Source organism: Podarcis bocagei (genome assembly GCF_964188305.1).
Source record: "Podarcis bocagei genome assembly, chromosome: 2".
NCBI lineage: Eukaryota > Metazoa > Chordata > Lepidosauria > Squamata > Lacertidae > Podarcis > Podarcis bocagei.
Window position 1 is genome coordinate 15,415,305 of NC_138126.1, and position 16,708 is coordinate 15,432,012.

The following is a 16,708-nucleotide window of genomic DNA, read 5'->3' on the forward strand; positions in this document are numbered from 1 at the left end:
AATGTACAGGGCAACTCTTGTTCAGGGCTGCTCAGAGCTAAGTTCAGTGGGACGTACTCTCAAGTAAAGGTATACAGTGGTACCTCGGGCTGAAGTAGCTTCAGGTTGAGCGTTTTCGGGTTGCGCTCCGCAGTGACCCGGAAGTAACGGAACGTGTTACTTCTGGGTTTCGCCGTTCGTGCATGTGAAGACGCTCAAAATGACATCACTCGCATGCGCGGAAGCGGCGAATCGTGACCCACGCACGTGCAGGCACAGGTTGCGTTCACTTCAGGATGTGAACGGGGCTCCGGAACGGATCCCCTTCGCATCCAGAGGTACCACTGTATAAGCTTGCAGCCTTATTAATATACAGTGGTACCTCGGGTTACATACGCTTCAGGTTGCAGACTCCGCTAACCCAAAAATAGTACCTCGGGTTAAGAACTTTGCTTCAGGATGAGAACAGAAATTGCGCAGTGGCGGCGCGGCAGCAGCAGGAGGCCCCATTAGCTAAAGTGGTGCTTCAGGTTAAGAACAGTTTTAGGTTAAGAACGGACCTCCAGAACGAATTAAGTACTTAACCTGAGGTACCACTGTACAGGCAGCAGCTCCCTGCTATATCTAGAGAGGCTCAGAAGCAAAAAATTTGAGGAGAGTTGGGTTCTGAAGGAGTGGTACCTCGGGTTACAGACACTTCAGGTTACATACGCTTCAGGTTACAGACTCCGCTAATCCAGAAATAGTACCTTGGGTTAAGAACTTTGCTTCAGGATGAGAACAGAAATTGTGCTCCGGCGGCAGCAGGAGGCCCCATTAGCTAAAGTGGTGCTTCAGGTTAAGAATAGTTTCAGGTTAAGAACGGACCTCCGGAACGAATTAAGTATTTAACCCGCAATTTTGCTAAAGCAATTTTGCTTGACTGACTGGCTCCTTATTGCGCTCCAGGATGGATAACTATTTCCAGCCTGAGGGCCACATTCCTTTATGGTCAGCTTTCCAAGGGCCACATGGCAGTAGTGACCAGTGGGTGGAGCAACGGATGCAATTTTTAGAAATTTCGAAGCCTGGCACTCAGTTAAGAATTCATTGAACAATTACCGTATTTTTTGCACCACAACACTCACTTTTTTCCTCCTAAAAAGTAAGGGGAAATGTCTGTGTGTGTTATGGAGGGAATGCCTACGGGTGGCATGCCTACAGATATTTCTCCTCTAAAAACTACGTGCGTGTTATGGTCGGGTGCGTGTTATAGAGCGAAAAATACGGTAACTTACAGTACAGTGGTTTACATGGCTAGTCAGAAGTTTATTGGTGTTTAATGGGGCTTACTCCGTTTGTGTGCCGCCGCCGCCGCCGCCGCCGCCGCCGCTGCTGCTGCTGCTGCTGTAGCTGTAGTAACCCACCTGAGACCAGTTGAAATTCAATGCCCTAGGCCATCAGAGTATTTCAATATCTCAGACCAAAGATAGGCAACCTGTGGCCCTCCAGATATTGCCTGCCCCTCAATGCCTCAACTCCCATCATCCATGCTGGTGGATGGGAGTTGGAGTCTAAGACTGGAGTTGCAATCAGGGAGTGGATCATACTCAAAGATACAGATTTGCTAGACCTAGAGGTTTTCGATAACCATTTCTGCTGGCATGCATATTTAGTTTACAATAAGGTAAAGGCGCACAGGGGCTTTTAAAAACATATAATCAGGAAATCTCTTTATAAGATCTAGGAGAAATACAAGATGTTGTTGGAACCTCTCCGGATCGGACCTCTCCGATAGAAGCCACGGCTGTAAAAAGGAAAGATGCAAAAGGTGACTGGGCAACGTATAGAATGATATTGGAAGAAAAAAACAATAAGCTAAATTTGAATAAATTTGAATAAATTAGAGGGTATGGCTACAATGAGAGATTGAGTATCGACAAACGAAAAGGATTCAAAAAAGAAACTTCAAGATTAGAAAAATGGAAAGTAGAGGCATGGAATAGTTATTTGTTTTAACTTATTCAGTCAGACATTGTCACAGTCATGTCACAGGAAACAACATCAAGTCCACCACAATAAAGAACCCCTACCTTCAATGGATAAAAACTACTGGAACAAATGACATTTGATGAAAACTAAAGACACTATGCCCATGAGCATGGCTGAGGATAATTATTGGAACCCTTCCAATGGATATGGGGGGGAGGGAAAGGAAAAAATTGTACAGGAAATTTAAAAATTGGAAGGAGATAATATAACGTATGTAAAAATCCCGAACTCGAATAAAACTGTTCCAAAAAAGGGGGGGGGATAAAAATAGATGCTTTGTGATACATCCCTCTGCTCAACCGCTTCATGAAGTTCAATAACAAAGGTGCTTGTCTGCAATGCTATCTGCACAGCTTTTGATGTATTAACATCGTCGTCTTGCCACTGCAACAGTTCCAGCTATTCCTCAAATCACAATGATATAGCGGGTCTCTTCCGAAGCTCATCCTGTTTATCTAAGTCTTTCGTTTATCTTAGACTAAGCTGCACTGGAAGAAACCCAACAGCATCCCAAGCTGAAGATGAGATGGCAGGATATCCCTTAGCTGGAGAACCCCCTGCAAAAGTCTCCAAGAAAGGACTGGAGCTTCTATCCACAAGCTCAGATAAAAGAAAATAAATACTTCTTCATGCAGGGCATAGTTAAATTGTGGCACTCACTCCCGCAGGAGGCAATGATAAACTTGGATGTCTTTAAAAGAGGACTGGGCAAATTCATGAAGAGTAAGGCTATCAATAAAAGGGATGCAGGTGGCCCTGTTGGTTAAACCACAAAGCCTAGGACTTGCCGATCAGAAGGTCGGCGGCTCGAATCCCCACGACGGGGTGAGCTCCCCTTGCTCGGTCCTTGCTCCTGCCAACCTAGCAGTTCGAAAGCACATCAAAGTGCAAGTAGATAAATAGGTACCACTCAGGCAGGAAGGTAAACAGCATTTCCGTGCGCTGCTCTGGTTCGCTTAGTCATGCTAAGTGGCTTAGTCATGCTGGCCACATGACCCGGAAGCTGTCCCTCAGCCAGTAAAGCAAGATGAGCGCCGCAACCCCAGAGTCGGCCACGCCTGGACCTAATGGTCAGGGGTCCCTTTACCTTTACCTTAAGGCTATCAATGGTTATCAGCCATGATGGCTGCCTCCATTGTTGGAGGCAGGGATGCATCTGAAGCCTGTGGACCACAAGGGGGGGGGGAGAATGCTCTTGTGCCTAGGTCTTGCTGGAGAGTTTTCCAGAGCCACCTGTTTGCCCATTGAACAGGATGCTGGACTATATGGGACACTGAACTGAAATCTGAGGGCTCCCTTAGACAAAAAACCAGCCAGGAATACCAGAGCAAAACAGCAGCCAGTAGGCTTGGTCTTTATTGAAGACTGTCACGACAGGACTCCCACCTGCTCTGGTCTATGGGGTCATGAAGAGTTGGACACGACTAAACGACTAAACAACAACAACAACTGCACTAGAGGGCTGGAATTCGAACTTGGGTCTCTTGCATCAAAACCAAATTGCTTCAGCTTTTGTGCAACATTTGCCCATGATGGGAAGAGTTTTCTTGCCTGGCAGTGAGGTGCAGTCGTGTTGGCCTCCCTTTCTTCTCAGCACAGGGTTGCAGCAAGTCCTCTAATGCCTTAGTCCACAGTGCCATGTTCTTTTGGGTGCAGTGCCCCCTCCAGGGTTGTCCTCTCACCCCCCCCCCGCCACCCCATATTCTCCCCACCCTGTTTGCATGTTGACGAGAGTTCCCTGGGTAACAGGAAACCTTTCTCCTCCCATGCATTGTGTGGGGCAGGAAACCTTTGACAATGGAGTACAGAGACGGCAGGATGTCCCTCGTTCTTTAAGCAGGGCGGGGGTGGGGGTGACAGGGAGAAATCCGTTGCACAGCCGTACAGCCCATCTGCAGATAGGGGGGGCTCTGTGGGTGGGGGGCACCCAAGGGCCACCTCTTGATCCGGTTCTGTTCCACAATCTTGGCTTCGCTTTTTGACACCCTTCCCCGGACGCCTGGGTTCTTCCTTCTGAGCTCACTTCTGGACGGAAAGGAAAGCAAGTTGCGGGGGGGGGGGTCTGTAGGGTGGTCTTCAAACAGGATGGATCGCTTGCTGCTGCTGGCCTTGATTCCACTCGCTCAAGGTGAGTATTAAGTTAGCCAACCTGTGGCAGGTGGAAGGGGTTCAATCCTTCATCCTCGCTGGATTTCAGCCGGGGAAAGTTCCCAACTTCTCAGCCCATCTATGCAACTGTGCCTTTGCCAGCAATTTGATCTGACCACAGCAAAGCTCAGTGTTTGTCTTGGTACAGAGAGTGATGCTATCAGCTGCTAAATTGCTCTAGATCCAACTGCCGTGAGAGACGCACAGCTGCAGAGAAGGGCTGAAACGTTGGCAACCGGAAGCACCATTTATCTATACATTTTTGTATGCAGTTGATGTGGCTTTTGGGGGCAGTGTGTGGCTTATTTGTGTACGCATAACTGTTTCCATTTGCATGTTTGTACGTGTGGTCACACTGCACACATATATGTGCAAAACCACACTTAGGTTTGCTCATTGGATGTTGTTGTTTAGTTGTGTCCGACTCTTCGTGACCCCCTGGACCAGAGCACGCCAGGCACTCCTGTCTTCCACTGCCTCCCACAGTTTGGTCAAACGCATGCTGGTAGCTTCGAGAACACTGTCCAACCATCTCGTCCTCTGTCGTCCCCTTCTCCTAGTGCCCTCAATCTTTCCCAACATCAGGGTCTTTTCCAGGGAGTCTTCTCTTCTCATGAGGTGGCCAAAGTATTGGAGCCTCAGCTTCAGGATCTGTCCTTCCAGTGAGCACTCAGGGCTGATTTCCTTCAGAATGGAGAGGTTGGATCTTCTTGCAGTCCATGGGACTCTCAAGGGTCTCCTCCAGCACCATAATTCAAAAGCATCAATTCTTGGCTGATCAGCCTTCTTTATGGTCCAGCTTTCACTTCCATACATCACTACTGCTCATTGGATAGGTATATGTAAAGCAAACTGGGAGGGGGACTTGTAGCCCCTTGGATATTATGGACTGCAATTCGCCATCATCTCTGACCACTGGCCATGCTGGCTGAGGCTGATGAGAGCTGGAGTCCAGCAACATGCTCTGGAATACCACAGGTTCTTCCTCCCTGACGTAAAAAGCATGAATTGAAGAACTGGAATTGTGGCAAAGGAGCTGTGAATCAGGTTACTGTGTGTAACCAGTGACAGCTCCTCCTGTTTCATATCCTTTGAGCTACTAACAGCTGAACCCAGGGCCATCTACCCTCAAGCCATGTGCTCTATCCCACAGCCGTGCTCTCTCCCTTTGTGTGAGTTTTCATGCAAAGCAGCAAAAGAAGCGGTTATCCCATGGGTAGGCAACCTAAGGCCCAGGGGCCGGATCTAGCCCAATCGCTTTCTAAATCCAGCCCACAGACGGTCCGGGAATCAGCATGTTTTTACATGAGTAGAATGTGTCCTTTTATTTAAAATGCATCTCTGGGTTATTTGTGGGGCATAGGAATTCGTCCATTATTATTATTTTTCAAAATATAGTCCGGCTCCCCACAAGGTCTGAGGGACAGTGGACCGGCCTGGGCCCTGGCTTAGCCTCTTTCCAGGCTGCACTGCTTTAAACTACAGGTAGAGGCAACTGATGTAACTGTATGTTGCTCCATACCAATAAAACTAAATAAAAATCCCCGGGTGTAGAAATCCAGCATCTCAGGGAGAAAGACTGTGCTTGAAACTGCCCCCCTGGCATGCTAGTATTCTAAGTGCAGGAATATTTTAAAAATTCTGGAAGAGTATTTGATCATGCTGAGCCTAAAATGGCACAGCCCAGAAACAGATTCACAACAACTCTGTTGTTTATATGAATTAATCCCACGGACTTGAACCATCTCTTTGTTCTGTTTTCTCTCCTGGCCAGGTCTGTCTTGCAACCAGGTTCCCTGCAAGAATGGAGGCATCTGTTTGAGTCACACCAATGGGACTTTCTCCTGCCTGTAAGTTTTCAGGATTCACAATAAGGAAATAAATAATGTGTCTGGGATAAAGGCAGTGGCGTAGTGTGGGGGGTGCAGGGGGGGCCGGCCACACCGGGCGCAACATCTGGGGGGGCGCGCTCGCACTTGCAGCTCTCTGCCCCCTGCTAAAATCCACGGGTTAGGGGGCGCAAATTACTTGCCTTGCCCCGGGTGCTGACAACCCACGCTACGCCACTGGATAAAGGGGCAAGGAGTTTAAATTATCCCAAGAGAGAGTACATTTTCCAGGACGATGTTCCCTTTCTTAGAATCGAACTATGCGAAGGATGACTCAGCCTTTGTTACTCTTTTATCCCCCTCCCACCTGCCCTTCCTCTAATTAGCCCAGGGTGATGTAACACAGCATTTCCTACGCCACCTCCTTTTGCCATCATGACAGCCCTGCGATGTAGACTAGGCTGAGAAGCAGCCGGCGGCGTTTTGCTAGGTACTCGAAAGACTCCGAGCCCAAAACACCACCTAGAGTTTGCATAGGGCTGTTTATAGACACTGAATGCAAATTTAGGCTGGGTTTTGGAGCGGGCAGGGAGGGGTAAATGAAAGCTGGCTCTTACTGCCAAACTCCGGGCTGTGCGGGTGCCAACGAGGTATTCTGGGCTCAGAAGCCTGGACTGTACCCCTGGCTTCGTTCGATTTCATTTGATGCCACTGCGACATCAGGTGATTGACAGGCAGGCGGATGGCAGGAGGGTGGGGCTGCACTGGGTTTCCGGCTTCCCCAGTGGTGGAGTTCCTGTCCGTTACCAGGAAGGAGAGGGGCAAGGCCGTACTGAGGTCAGCGCAGTATAAACCGGCAGAGCTAATCTGGCACTTTTGAGAATGCGTTTGCACCGCACCGACTTTCCCCTTTCTCTCCTAACAATTTACAACAGCTCCACTGCCAGGAGCTCAGGGAACCGGTTCTGCCCTGCCCAGTCGACTGTCAAACTTGCCCCATAGGGAGTGGGGGAGATAAAGATGCTCCCCAATGGACAGATCCAGTTCCCCCCACCCCCGCCAACATACATCTAGTGCAAACGACCCAGGACTCAGCCCCCACCACAGAGGCTACCCCCCAACAATGTCCCCCACCCCGAGATAGTAATTGGATTCAATGTCATCCAGTGAGCGACGAGCAGGTAATCTGCACAGGCTCAGAGTCACTCAAGGTTTCATGTTCCTTCTTGCCCCTCTGCCAGGGACTGAGCTCTGATATTGAAAGCAAGTCCTGAACCGACATTAAGCATATTATGACCTCCAAGGTCCCTTTTTTGAATACAGTGGTACCTCGGGTTACAGATGCTTCAGGTTACATATGCTTCAGGTTACAGACTCCGCTAACCCACAAATAGTAGCTCAGGTTAAGAACTTTGCTTCAGGATGAGAACAGAAATTGTGTGGCGGTGGCGCAGTGGCAGCGGGAGGCCCCATTAGCTAAAGTGGTACCTCAGGTTAAGAACAGTTTCAGGTTAAGAACGGTTCTCCAGAACGAATTAAGTTCTTAACCTGAGGTACCACTGCATGTGGCTGCATCAGCACCATACATTTAAAGCAGTCATGGGTTCCCTCAAGGAATGCTGGGAACTGTAGTTTGTTAAACATGTCAAAACGTTAGGAAAAGATATCCCTGCATCGCCAGGGGTTGGAATCGATGATCCTCATGGTCCCTTCCAGCTCTACAGTTCTGTGATTTTTATCAAGAGGCCACCTTTCCCCCTAAGAGAATAATAGAAACACGGAATTTGTCGAGCTTCAAGGGACCCTGAGAGTCACCTAGTTCAACTTCCTGCAACGCAGGGATCTCAACTGAAGCATCCATGACAGACGGCCACCCAAACTCAGCTTTGAAATCTCCAGTGAAGCAGAGTCCACCAGTTCTCCACCAGCTCTTCCTGATGTTTAGTCGGAATCTCCTTTCTTGGAGCTTGAATCCATTGGTTCAAGTCTTACCCTCCTGAGCAGGAGAAATCACAAACTTTGTGACAGGCCTTTAGATATTTAAAACAACAACAACAACAACAAATCCTATTTCTTCTCAGGGCTTGTCTATACTTCAGCTTTTGCTGTGCCTAGAAAACCCAGCTCCAAGCAGTTTTCCATTTGCTTTCTCCTCCCAGAGCTACAGTTCCCAGAGTGGTTGGTTGGTTATTGATTGATTGATTGATTGATTGATTTTCACATATTACATTACAAATGTACCAAAGCCAACACCATTTCCTCCCCATCCCCCCATACTTTTACATATATATTTCCTCAATCCATCATATTATTCTTTTCTCCCTCCTCCCGCTTCCCTCCACCCCCACTCGATTTCCTCCACATTATACAATTTACATTAATCTTTGCATTCTACAGTCTTCTCAAGTCATCTATATATTCTTATTATCTTTCCTTACTAATTTTTCTTCCATCCAGAGTGGTTTAATGGTCATCTCCTCTGGGAATTGAAGGGAATAGTGGTCTCCTAACAACCCTCAGCACCCAAAACAAATGACTGTCTGGCAACTATATAGCTCGGACTCAGGCTACACTAGAGCTTTTTGTGCTTTAGGGAAGTTTATCCTTTCTCTAACTTTTCTTCTTTCTCTTCTTGCCTTGCCAGGTGCCTCGCCGGCTACGTGGGAGAGACATGCCAATTTGTGGACCCCTGCATACCTGGGCGCTGCCAGAACAGGGGCACCTGCTCCCTCACGGCCCTTCTTCCCCCAAACGCCCCGGCCTACACGTGCCTGTGCCCTCCGGGTTTCACTGGGGAGGAATGCCAGGGGGTGGTTGGAGACCCCTGTTTCCCTTCTCCCTGCCAACATGGGGGGACGTGCCACTGGCTCTCCGGGAAAGAGTATCGATGCCAGTGCTTGCCAGGGTGGACAGGTATGGCAAAGGAAGACACACACACACACACACACACACAAACGTGGCTTCTGTTTGGGAAATCAACTCAGGGTAGGCCCACTGCAATCAACAGACGTGATTAGCTTAGGTCCATTAATTCCAATGCTCTTGAGTAGAATTTAGCTTGGTGCAACTCACAGTCCAGGATGCGCTATAAGGGCGAATGTATCAATTTCGGTTTCTCTCATTTTATCATTTCTCCAGTCTTAAATTCAGCTACCCACAATTCCACATCAGCTTGCAATTCTTTTTTTTCTTTTTAAGTTCCTCCTAAAAGTTCATTAGTATTTTAAGCGCTAATTTCTCTTAGCTTACGCATTTTTGTATGCAATTTCACTTAATAAGACAGACGGAGTCCACAGAGAAAATAAATCCTAACAGAAACAGTGTATAATCTGAGGAGAAAGGAACAGAGAGGTTTTGTTCTCTTTAATTCAGGCCTTGCACGTCACAGGGAGACATTCAACCAAACATACAGAGGAAAACTCCCATAGAACTACACAGCCAATCAAAGCACACCTTACTTCGGGGAAGGTCATGCCACTTTGCCTGGCAGCTAAGCAGCACCTTCACCCTATGCCTACATGGGCACTGGCTGGGGGTGGGAGTGGGGTGTGGCAACCTTCTCCACCCAGCACAGCAGCTTGGGGGTTGCCACTTCCTTCGCGCCTTCCGCTCTTAGCCTGTTGAATGTAACAAAGAACAGAGTTAACCCTTTAGCTGCGCAAAGTATGATCTCTGCTGCGGCACTTCTGACGCCGTGCTTCCTTTGAAAGCCATCTGGGTGACTACTGTCGGAAACAGGATGCTGAATTGCATTGACCTTTAACCTTACATTCTTGTGAGAGCCAGAGGGGAGGAAAAAGCTGGGAAAGAAGGTTGGCTTACACGTTTGGCTTTGCTTCCAGGGAAGAACTGCCAGCTGATGGACTTCTGCCCGGCGAATCCCTGCGCCAACGGCGGGACTTGCGTCATCACCTACCCGGTCATCGTTTGCCAGTGCCGGCCAGGCTTCGAAGGGCACACTTGCCAGCACGATGTCAACGAGTGCTTTAGGGACCCTCACCCCTGCCTCAACGGAGGCAGCTGTATTAATAACATTGGCTCGTTCCGCTGCGTTTGCCCACCCAGTTCTACGGGTCCGCTCTGCCAGTACCGTCTGGGACCCTGTTCCCCGGAGATCTGCCTCCACGGTAGCACCTGCCACCCTGTTGATGAAAGATACCATGGCTGCCTGTGTCCCCCAGGTAAGAAACAGACGAGGTTGATAAACCCAATCCGTGGATTCTGCCTGGATTTGGAATAGAAGGATCTCTAAATTTCAGTGCTCATTTGTCCAAGCTTTGATTCAACCCTCCATGTTTTTGCAGCAATTTCGGAGTTTTTTTTTTTTTTTAAGAAATGCACGCGGAAATTCATTATTGTGAATTGCACTCAACTCTGCAAGCGGTTTTACCCTAAAGTAATGTGTTTTGTGTGTGCTGTTTTCACTAATATGTTCATTTTTACTCACGCTCTCCCCTAACGTTGGGGGACAGAATGTGAAGTATGAAGCAGCAATAATAATAATTTATTATTTGTACCCCGCCCATCTGACTGGGTTTCCCCAGGCCCTCTGGGCAACTACCAGCATATATACTATTGGCTTTAAAGTCTACCCAGGGACAGAGGAAGGGGGTGCAGGACGCCCCAGGTGTTATTATTATTATTATTATTAAATGGAAAACTCCCTAAGCATGGGCTTATTTCGCTTAATGGTTCATGCGGCCCTGCAGGTAACCACAGCTACCATCTAAGATGGCCGCCAAGAGCAAATGGTGGCTGTAGGCCTGCTTCCGCACAAGTACCTGAAGAGGGCCCTGTTGCATCAGAACCAAGGCCTGTCCACCTTCCCAGCGAATCCTCCATGAATTTGTTTTCTCCCCCCTCTAGGCTACACAGGTCAATACTGCGAGGTGAACCCAGACGACTGCATTGGGCATCAGTGCCGCAACGGGGGAACCTGCCAGGATGGGGTGGCATCATATACTTGCCACTGCCTGCCGGGTTGGACAGGTGAGGTACCAGCATGTTCCCACCGCCATCTTTGGCAGCTTTTCAAGGTTTCAAGGCAGGGGACATTCCCAGCCCTCCCTGGAGATGTCGGGAATTGAGCCTGGGACTGTCTGCATGCAACACAGATGTTCTACCCAAGCTGTGGTCCTCCCCACATTAAAAACCAACCAACCAACCAACCAACCAACCAACCATAGGTTGCCTTATACCAAGTCAGTCTTCCAGCCCCATACTGTCTACACTGACTGGCAGTAGCTCTCCAGGATTTCAGAAAGGGAACATTCCACCCCACCCCACCCCGAGATAATAGCAATTGAACCTTCTGTGTTCAAAGATTGGCCCTTTCCCTCACCCTGAGGAAACGTCGCAGTGCTCAAACGGTTTTGTAAAATGCTTTGAGGGGTTTTCTTTCTTGCACTGTATCAGTTTTATGAAATAATTGTTTATGAAGTAAGGGGGGGAGCAGTGGTATTGTGTGATGGGTTCTGAACTGACCAAGGATAGATCTCAGGGGAGCAGCTGAATGCTCATGGGACACACAGTCTTGGTGAGTTGGCGGCAACATCAAAGGGGGGGGGGGGAGCAAATGCCATGTTAGGAAAGGGATCAGAAATAAAACAGATAGCGTCATAATCTCATTAAAAAGCTACCTATCCTGCCCCGCCAGCCTCTTAACGGGTAAACAAGGAAACCAGGAAGCTCCCAGCTTCCTGAATTAGGCGTAAAAGGAGCTGTCTGGCTATCAAAGGAAAGCGACTTGCCTAATGGTCGCCTGAGAAGCAGAATCCGCAGAGACACCCTGTGATGGGTTGGCGAGAGCCTTCTGAGCTGAGAAACAGCAAGCACATGTGGTTTAGCATTAAGTAGGGATGTTCCCCAGCCACATTGACCTCTCACTTCCCTGACAGCGGTTGCACTGTTTGTCAACATCCTGTTGCTGACGCTGTTGAGAATGTTGTTTGCAAACTTCAGGACCCTAGGGCAGCCCAAACATCCACAGAAGCCGCTGTGTGCTGACTGCATCAGACCACTGGTGGCCCTGTTATCTAGCGATGCAAGAACTGAGCCTGGGGTCTTGTGCATGTGCTGCACCACTGAGCTATGAGCTATGAGCCCTACCATAGTTTGTTGTCACCTTCATAGGAAGGAAGGTGACAAGCAGATGACCGGCTCCTTATCTGATGGGTGGTATTCAATTAAACTTTAATCAGAGTAAACCCCCAACTTTGGGGTTTCGGCGCTCATCTCGCTTTATTGGCCGAGGGAGCCGGCGTACAGTTTTCGGGTCATGTGGCCAGCATAACTAAGCTGCTTCTGGCGAACCAGATCAGCACACAGAAACACCATTTACCTTCCCACCAGAGCGGTACCTATTTATCTACTTTCACTTTGACGTGCTTTCGAACTGCTAGGTTGGCAGGAGCAGGGACTGAGCAACGGAAGCTCACCCCGTGGCGGGGATTCGAACTGCTGACCTTCTGATCGGCAAGTCCTAGGCTCTGTGGTTTAACCCACAGCAACACCCATGTCCCTTTAATCAGAGTAGACCCCCTGAAATAAATGTGCACGGCAAAGTTAGTTCTGTTAAGTTCAGCGGGTCTACTCTGAGTAAGACTTAATTGACTCTGACCTATTGTATGCAGTTTGAGCTCACTCCACCCCTTTCAGAATCCGGACTGTTTATGAACATTCTGTGAAATCACCACAGTGCTGTCAACACTGACAGAGGGAACCAATATGACCTGGAAACCCAGGCTTATGAGGAACAGATGGGGGAACTGGGTATGTTTAGCCTGGGAAAGAGGAGACTGAGAGGAAATATGATAGCCATCTTCAAATATGTCACATCGAAGGTGGAGCTGTTTTTTCCTGCTCCAAAGGGTAGGATAAAAACAAAGGCTTCAACTCCAAGAAAAGAGGTTCTGACTAAACATCAGGAAGAACTTTCTGACGCTAAGAGCTGTTCCACAGTGGATCCATCTCCCTCAGAAGTAGGTGGACTCACCTTTCTTGGAGGTTTTTAAGCAGAGGTTGGACAGCCATTTAGCTGACATTCCTGTTTTGCAGGGGGTTGGACTAGAGGCAGTGAGAGATTTTACTTTCCTGGGTTCCATGATCACTGCAGATGGTGACAGCAGTCACAAAATTAAAAGACGCCTGCTTCTTGGGAGAAAAGCAATGACAAACCTAGACAGCATCCTAAAAAGCAGAGACATCACCTTGCCGAAAAAGGTCCGTATAGTTAAAGCCCTGGTTTTCCCAGTAGTGATGTCTGGAAGTGAGAGCCGGACCATAAAGAAGGCTGATCGCCGAAGAATTGATGCTTTTGAATTATGGTGCTGGAGGAGACTCTTGAGAGTCCCATGGACTGCAAGAAGATCAAACCTCTCCATTCTGAAGGAAAACAGCCCTGAGTGCTCACTGGAAGGACAGATCGTGAAGCTGAGGCTCCAATACTTTGGCCACCTCATGAGAAGAGAAGACTCCCTGGAAAAGACCCTGATGTTGGGAAAGATGGAGGGCACAAGGAGAAGGGGACGGCAGAGGACGAGATGATTGGACTGTGTTCTCGAAGCTACAAACATGTGTTTGACGAAACTGCGGGAGGCAGTGGAAGACAGGAGTGCCTGGCGTGCTCTGGTCCATGGGGTCACGAAGAGTCGGACACGACTAAACGACAACAACAGGACTAGAGGACCCTCGAGGTCCCTTCCAACACTTTGATTGAAACACAGCCCAGAATAACTAAGGAGATAGTACAAGAATACTTGGCTAGTTTAGATGTATTCAAGTCTCCAGGGCCAGATGAACTGCACCCAAGAGTATTAAAAGAACTGGCAGATGTGATCTCAGAACCACTGGCAGTCATCTTTGAGAATTCCTGGAGAACAGGCGAAGTCCCGGCAGATTGGAGGAGGGCAAATGTTGTCCCTATTTTCAAAAAGGGGAAAAGAGAGGACCCAAATAATTACCGCCCAGTCAGTCTGACATCAATACCAGGGAAGATTCTGGAGCAGATCATTAAGCAAACAGTCTGTGAGCACCTAGAAAGGAATGCTGTGATCACCAATAGTCGGCATGGATTTCTGAAAAATAAGTCATGTCAGACTAACCTGATCTCGTTTTTTGACAGAATTACAAGCCTGGTAGATGAAGGGAACGCAGTGGATGTAGCCTACCTTGATTTCAGCAAGGCATTTGACAAGGTGCCCCATGATATTCTTGTAAAGAAACTGGTAAAATGCGGTCTTGACTATGCTACCACTCAGTGGATTTGTAACTGGCTGACTGACCGAACCCAAAGGGTGCTCATCAATGGTTCCTCGTCATCCTGGAGAAGAGTGACTAGTGGGGTGCCACAGGGTTCTGTCTTGGGCCCGGTCTTATTCAACATCTTTATCAACGACTTGGATGATGGGCTCAAGGGCATCCTGATCAAATTTGCAGATGACACCAAACTGGGAGGGGTGGCTAACACCCCAGAGGACAGGATCACACTTCAAAACGACCTTGACAGATTAGAGAACTGGGGAAAAACAAACAAGATGAATTTTAACAGGGAGAAATGTAAAGTATTGCACTTGGGCAAAAAAAATGAGAGGCACAAATACAAGATGGGTGACACCTGGCTTGAGAGCAGTACATGTGAAAAGGATCTAGGAGTCCTGGTTGACCACAAACTTGACATGAGCCAACAGTGTGACGCGGCAGCTAAAAAAGCCAATGCAATTCCGGGCTGCATCAATAGGAGTATAGCATCTAGATCAAGGGAAGTAATAGTGCCACTGTATTCTGCTCTGGTCAGACCTCACCTGGAGTACTGTGTCCAGTTCTGGGCACCACAGTTCAAGAAGGACACTGACAAACTGGAACGTGTCCAGAGGAGGGCAACCAAAATGGTCAAAGGCCTGGAAACCATGCCTTATGAGGAACGGCTAAGAGAGCTGGGCATGTTTAGCCTGGAGAAGAGGAGGTTAAGGGGTGATATGATAGCCATGTTCAAATATATAAAAGGATGTCACATAGAGGAGGGAGAAAGGTTGTTTTCTGCTGCTCCAGAGAAGAGGACACGGAGCAATGGATCCAAACTACAAGAAAGAAGATTCCACCTAAACATTAGGAAGAACTTCCTGACAGTAAGAGCTGTTCGACAGTGGAATTTGCTGCCAAGGAGTGTGGTGGAGTCTCCTACTTTGGAGGTCTTTAAGCAGAGGCTTGACAACCATATGTCAGGAGTGCTCTGATGGTGTTTCCTGCTTGGCAGGGGGTTGGACTCGATGGCCCTTGTGGTCTCTTCCAACTCTATGATTCTATGATTCTATGATTCTATGAAATGCTGTAGGCTGGGGTTACCATAGGGAGGCATGCAGGGCTGGTGTTAGTTTGAGGACGTGCCACCTTCCATCAAGGGCTGTTCTGATAACCGCCTATATCTCCTCCCACAGGGCTCCTTTGCCACCTGCATGATGCCTGTCTGAGCAACCCATGCCACCCCGATGCGTTCTGTGACACTGACCTCCGGACCGGCAATGCCGTCTGCACCTGCCAGCCAGGCTACGCTGGGCCCACGTGCTACGAAGACATCAACGAGTGCCTGATGGGTAAAGTGGGTGGCGTAGGTTGGGGTAGAGAAAAATATGCCCACGATCAGAAGTAGAACCTGATTGGGAATGAATGCTGAATAAGAGGACCGTCCGGAAGCACTCTGTGTGAGCAGATGGCCACGTCCCCTTCCCTGCGTCTGTGTCAGGGTCAGAGTCAGGCACAGGTCAGCAATGAAACAATAAATCACCCGAGGCCAGTGAAACAAAGAAAACAAACCGCAAGCTCTGGCCTGGTGATCTCAGTAGCTGTCCTGGAGGTCCTGCCTCAAGGAGACAGACAGTTGTGAGCACCTCCGCTCTCTAAGACTCCTTCCCTATCAGCCTAAGGCAGCAGTTCTCAACCTGTGTGTCCCCAGATGTTTTTGGACTACAACTCCCATCATCCCTGAGCTCTGGCCTTGCTAGCTAGGGGTGAAGGGAGTTGTAGTTCAACAACATCTGGGGACCCACAGACCTAAGGTTTCTCCTTCCTGCCTCTTGTCGCTCCGCCCTCTTCATTTCTCTGCATGTTCTGGGAGACCAGGAAGAGGGGAGTTGGTTGCAGCAGGAGGGAGATTCCCCATCTTCTTCCACAACCGGCCTTCACTCAGCCTCTTGACTCCACCCCCATCCCTTTCAGCCTCGGAGTCTGAACTGCTGTCTGCCACAGCCTCTTCCTGCTCACTAAACCCTGTTGCCCCTCCTGCTCCCAATACCTCCTCCTCCCAGTCTGCTCCTTCTCCCTCTCACCACTCATCGTCGTCCCACCACCAATCCCCGGGCTCTGAGCCTTCTTCCCTAGGGCTGGCTGGTGACTTCCACCAGCGTCCTCTACATCCAGTCAGTCTGTGACGGCCTGTTCCTCTCGGCCTGTCCAGGTGCAGAGCCCTGTGAACACGGAGGAAGCTGCCACAACACACCTGGATCTTTTACCTGCCGCTGCCCCGAGGGCTACACTGGCTCTCGCTGTGAAGCGAACCTCAACGAGTGCCTCAGCCAGCCCTGCCACAACGGAGCCTCTTGCCTGGATTTGCTGGGACGCTTCCAATGCCTCTGCCCCTCGGGTAAGGAGCAGGGCTGGGAAGAGAAAAGGTGGTATAGCAGTCGGGCTGTCGAGAGTCGAGTCAGGGAGTCCTGGGTTCAAATCCT

The 16,708-nt window shown here is 49.0% G+C and overlaps 1 protein-coding gene across 2 annotated transcripts in view; it reads left to right on the plus strand.

Annotated features, from left to right (window-relative positions):
- NOTCH4 (notch receptor 4) overlaps positions 1 to 16,708 on the plus strand; it is a 76,878-nt gene that overhangs the window by 33,352 nt on the left and 26,818 nt on the right. The window contains exons 1-7 of one of the 2 annotated variants that reach the window (XM_081181736.1): positions 3,850 to 4,138; positions 5,933 to 6,008; positions 8,632 to 8,900; positions 9,830 to 10,168; positions 10,854 to 10,976; positions 15,422 to 15,577; positions 16,438 to 16,623. In XM_081181736.1, coding sequence (XP_081037862.1) covers positions 4,096 to 4,138; positions 5,933 to 6,008; positions 8,632 to 8,900; positions 9,830 to 10,168; positions 10,854 to 10,976; positions 15,422 to 15,577; positions 16,438 to 16,623 — 1,192 coding nt within the window. In that variant the 5' untranslated portion in view covers positions 3,850 to 4,095. Of the gene's footprint in view, positions 1 to 3,849; positions 4,139 to 5,932; positions 6,009 to 8,631; positions 8,901 to 9,829; positions 10,169 to 10,853; positions 10,977 to 15,421; positions 15,578 to 16,437; positions 16,624 to 16,708 lie in introns of those variants that run through there. The other variant, XM_081181735.1, reaches the window with a different exon arrangement.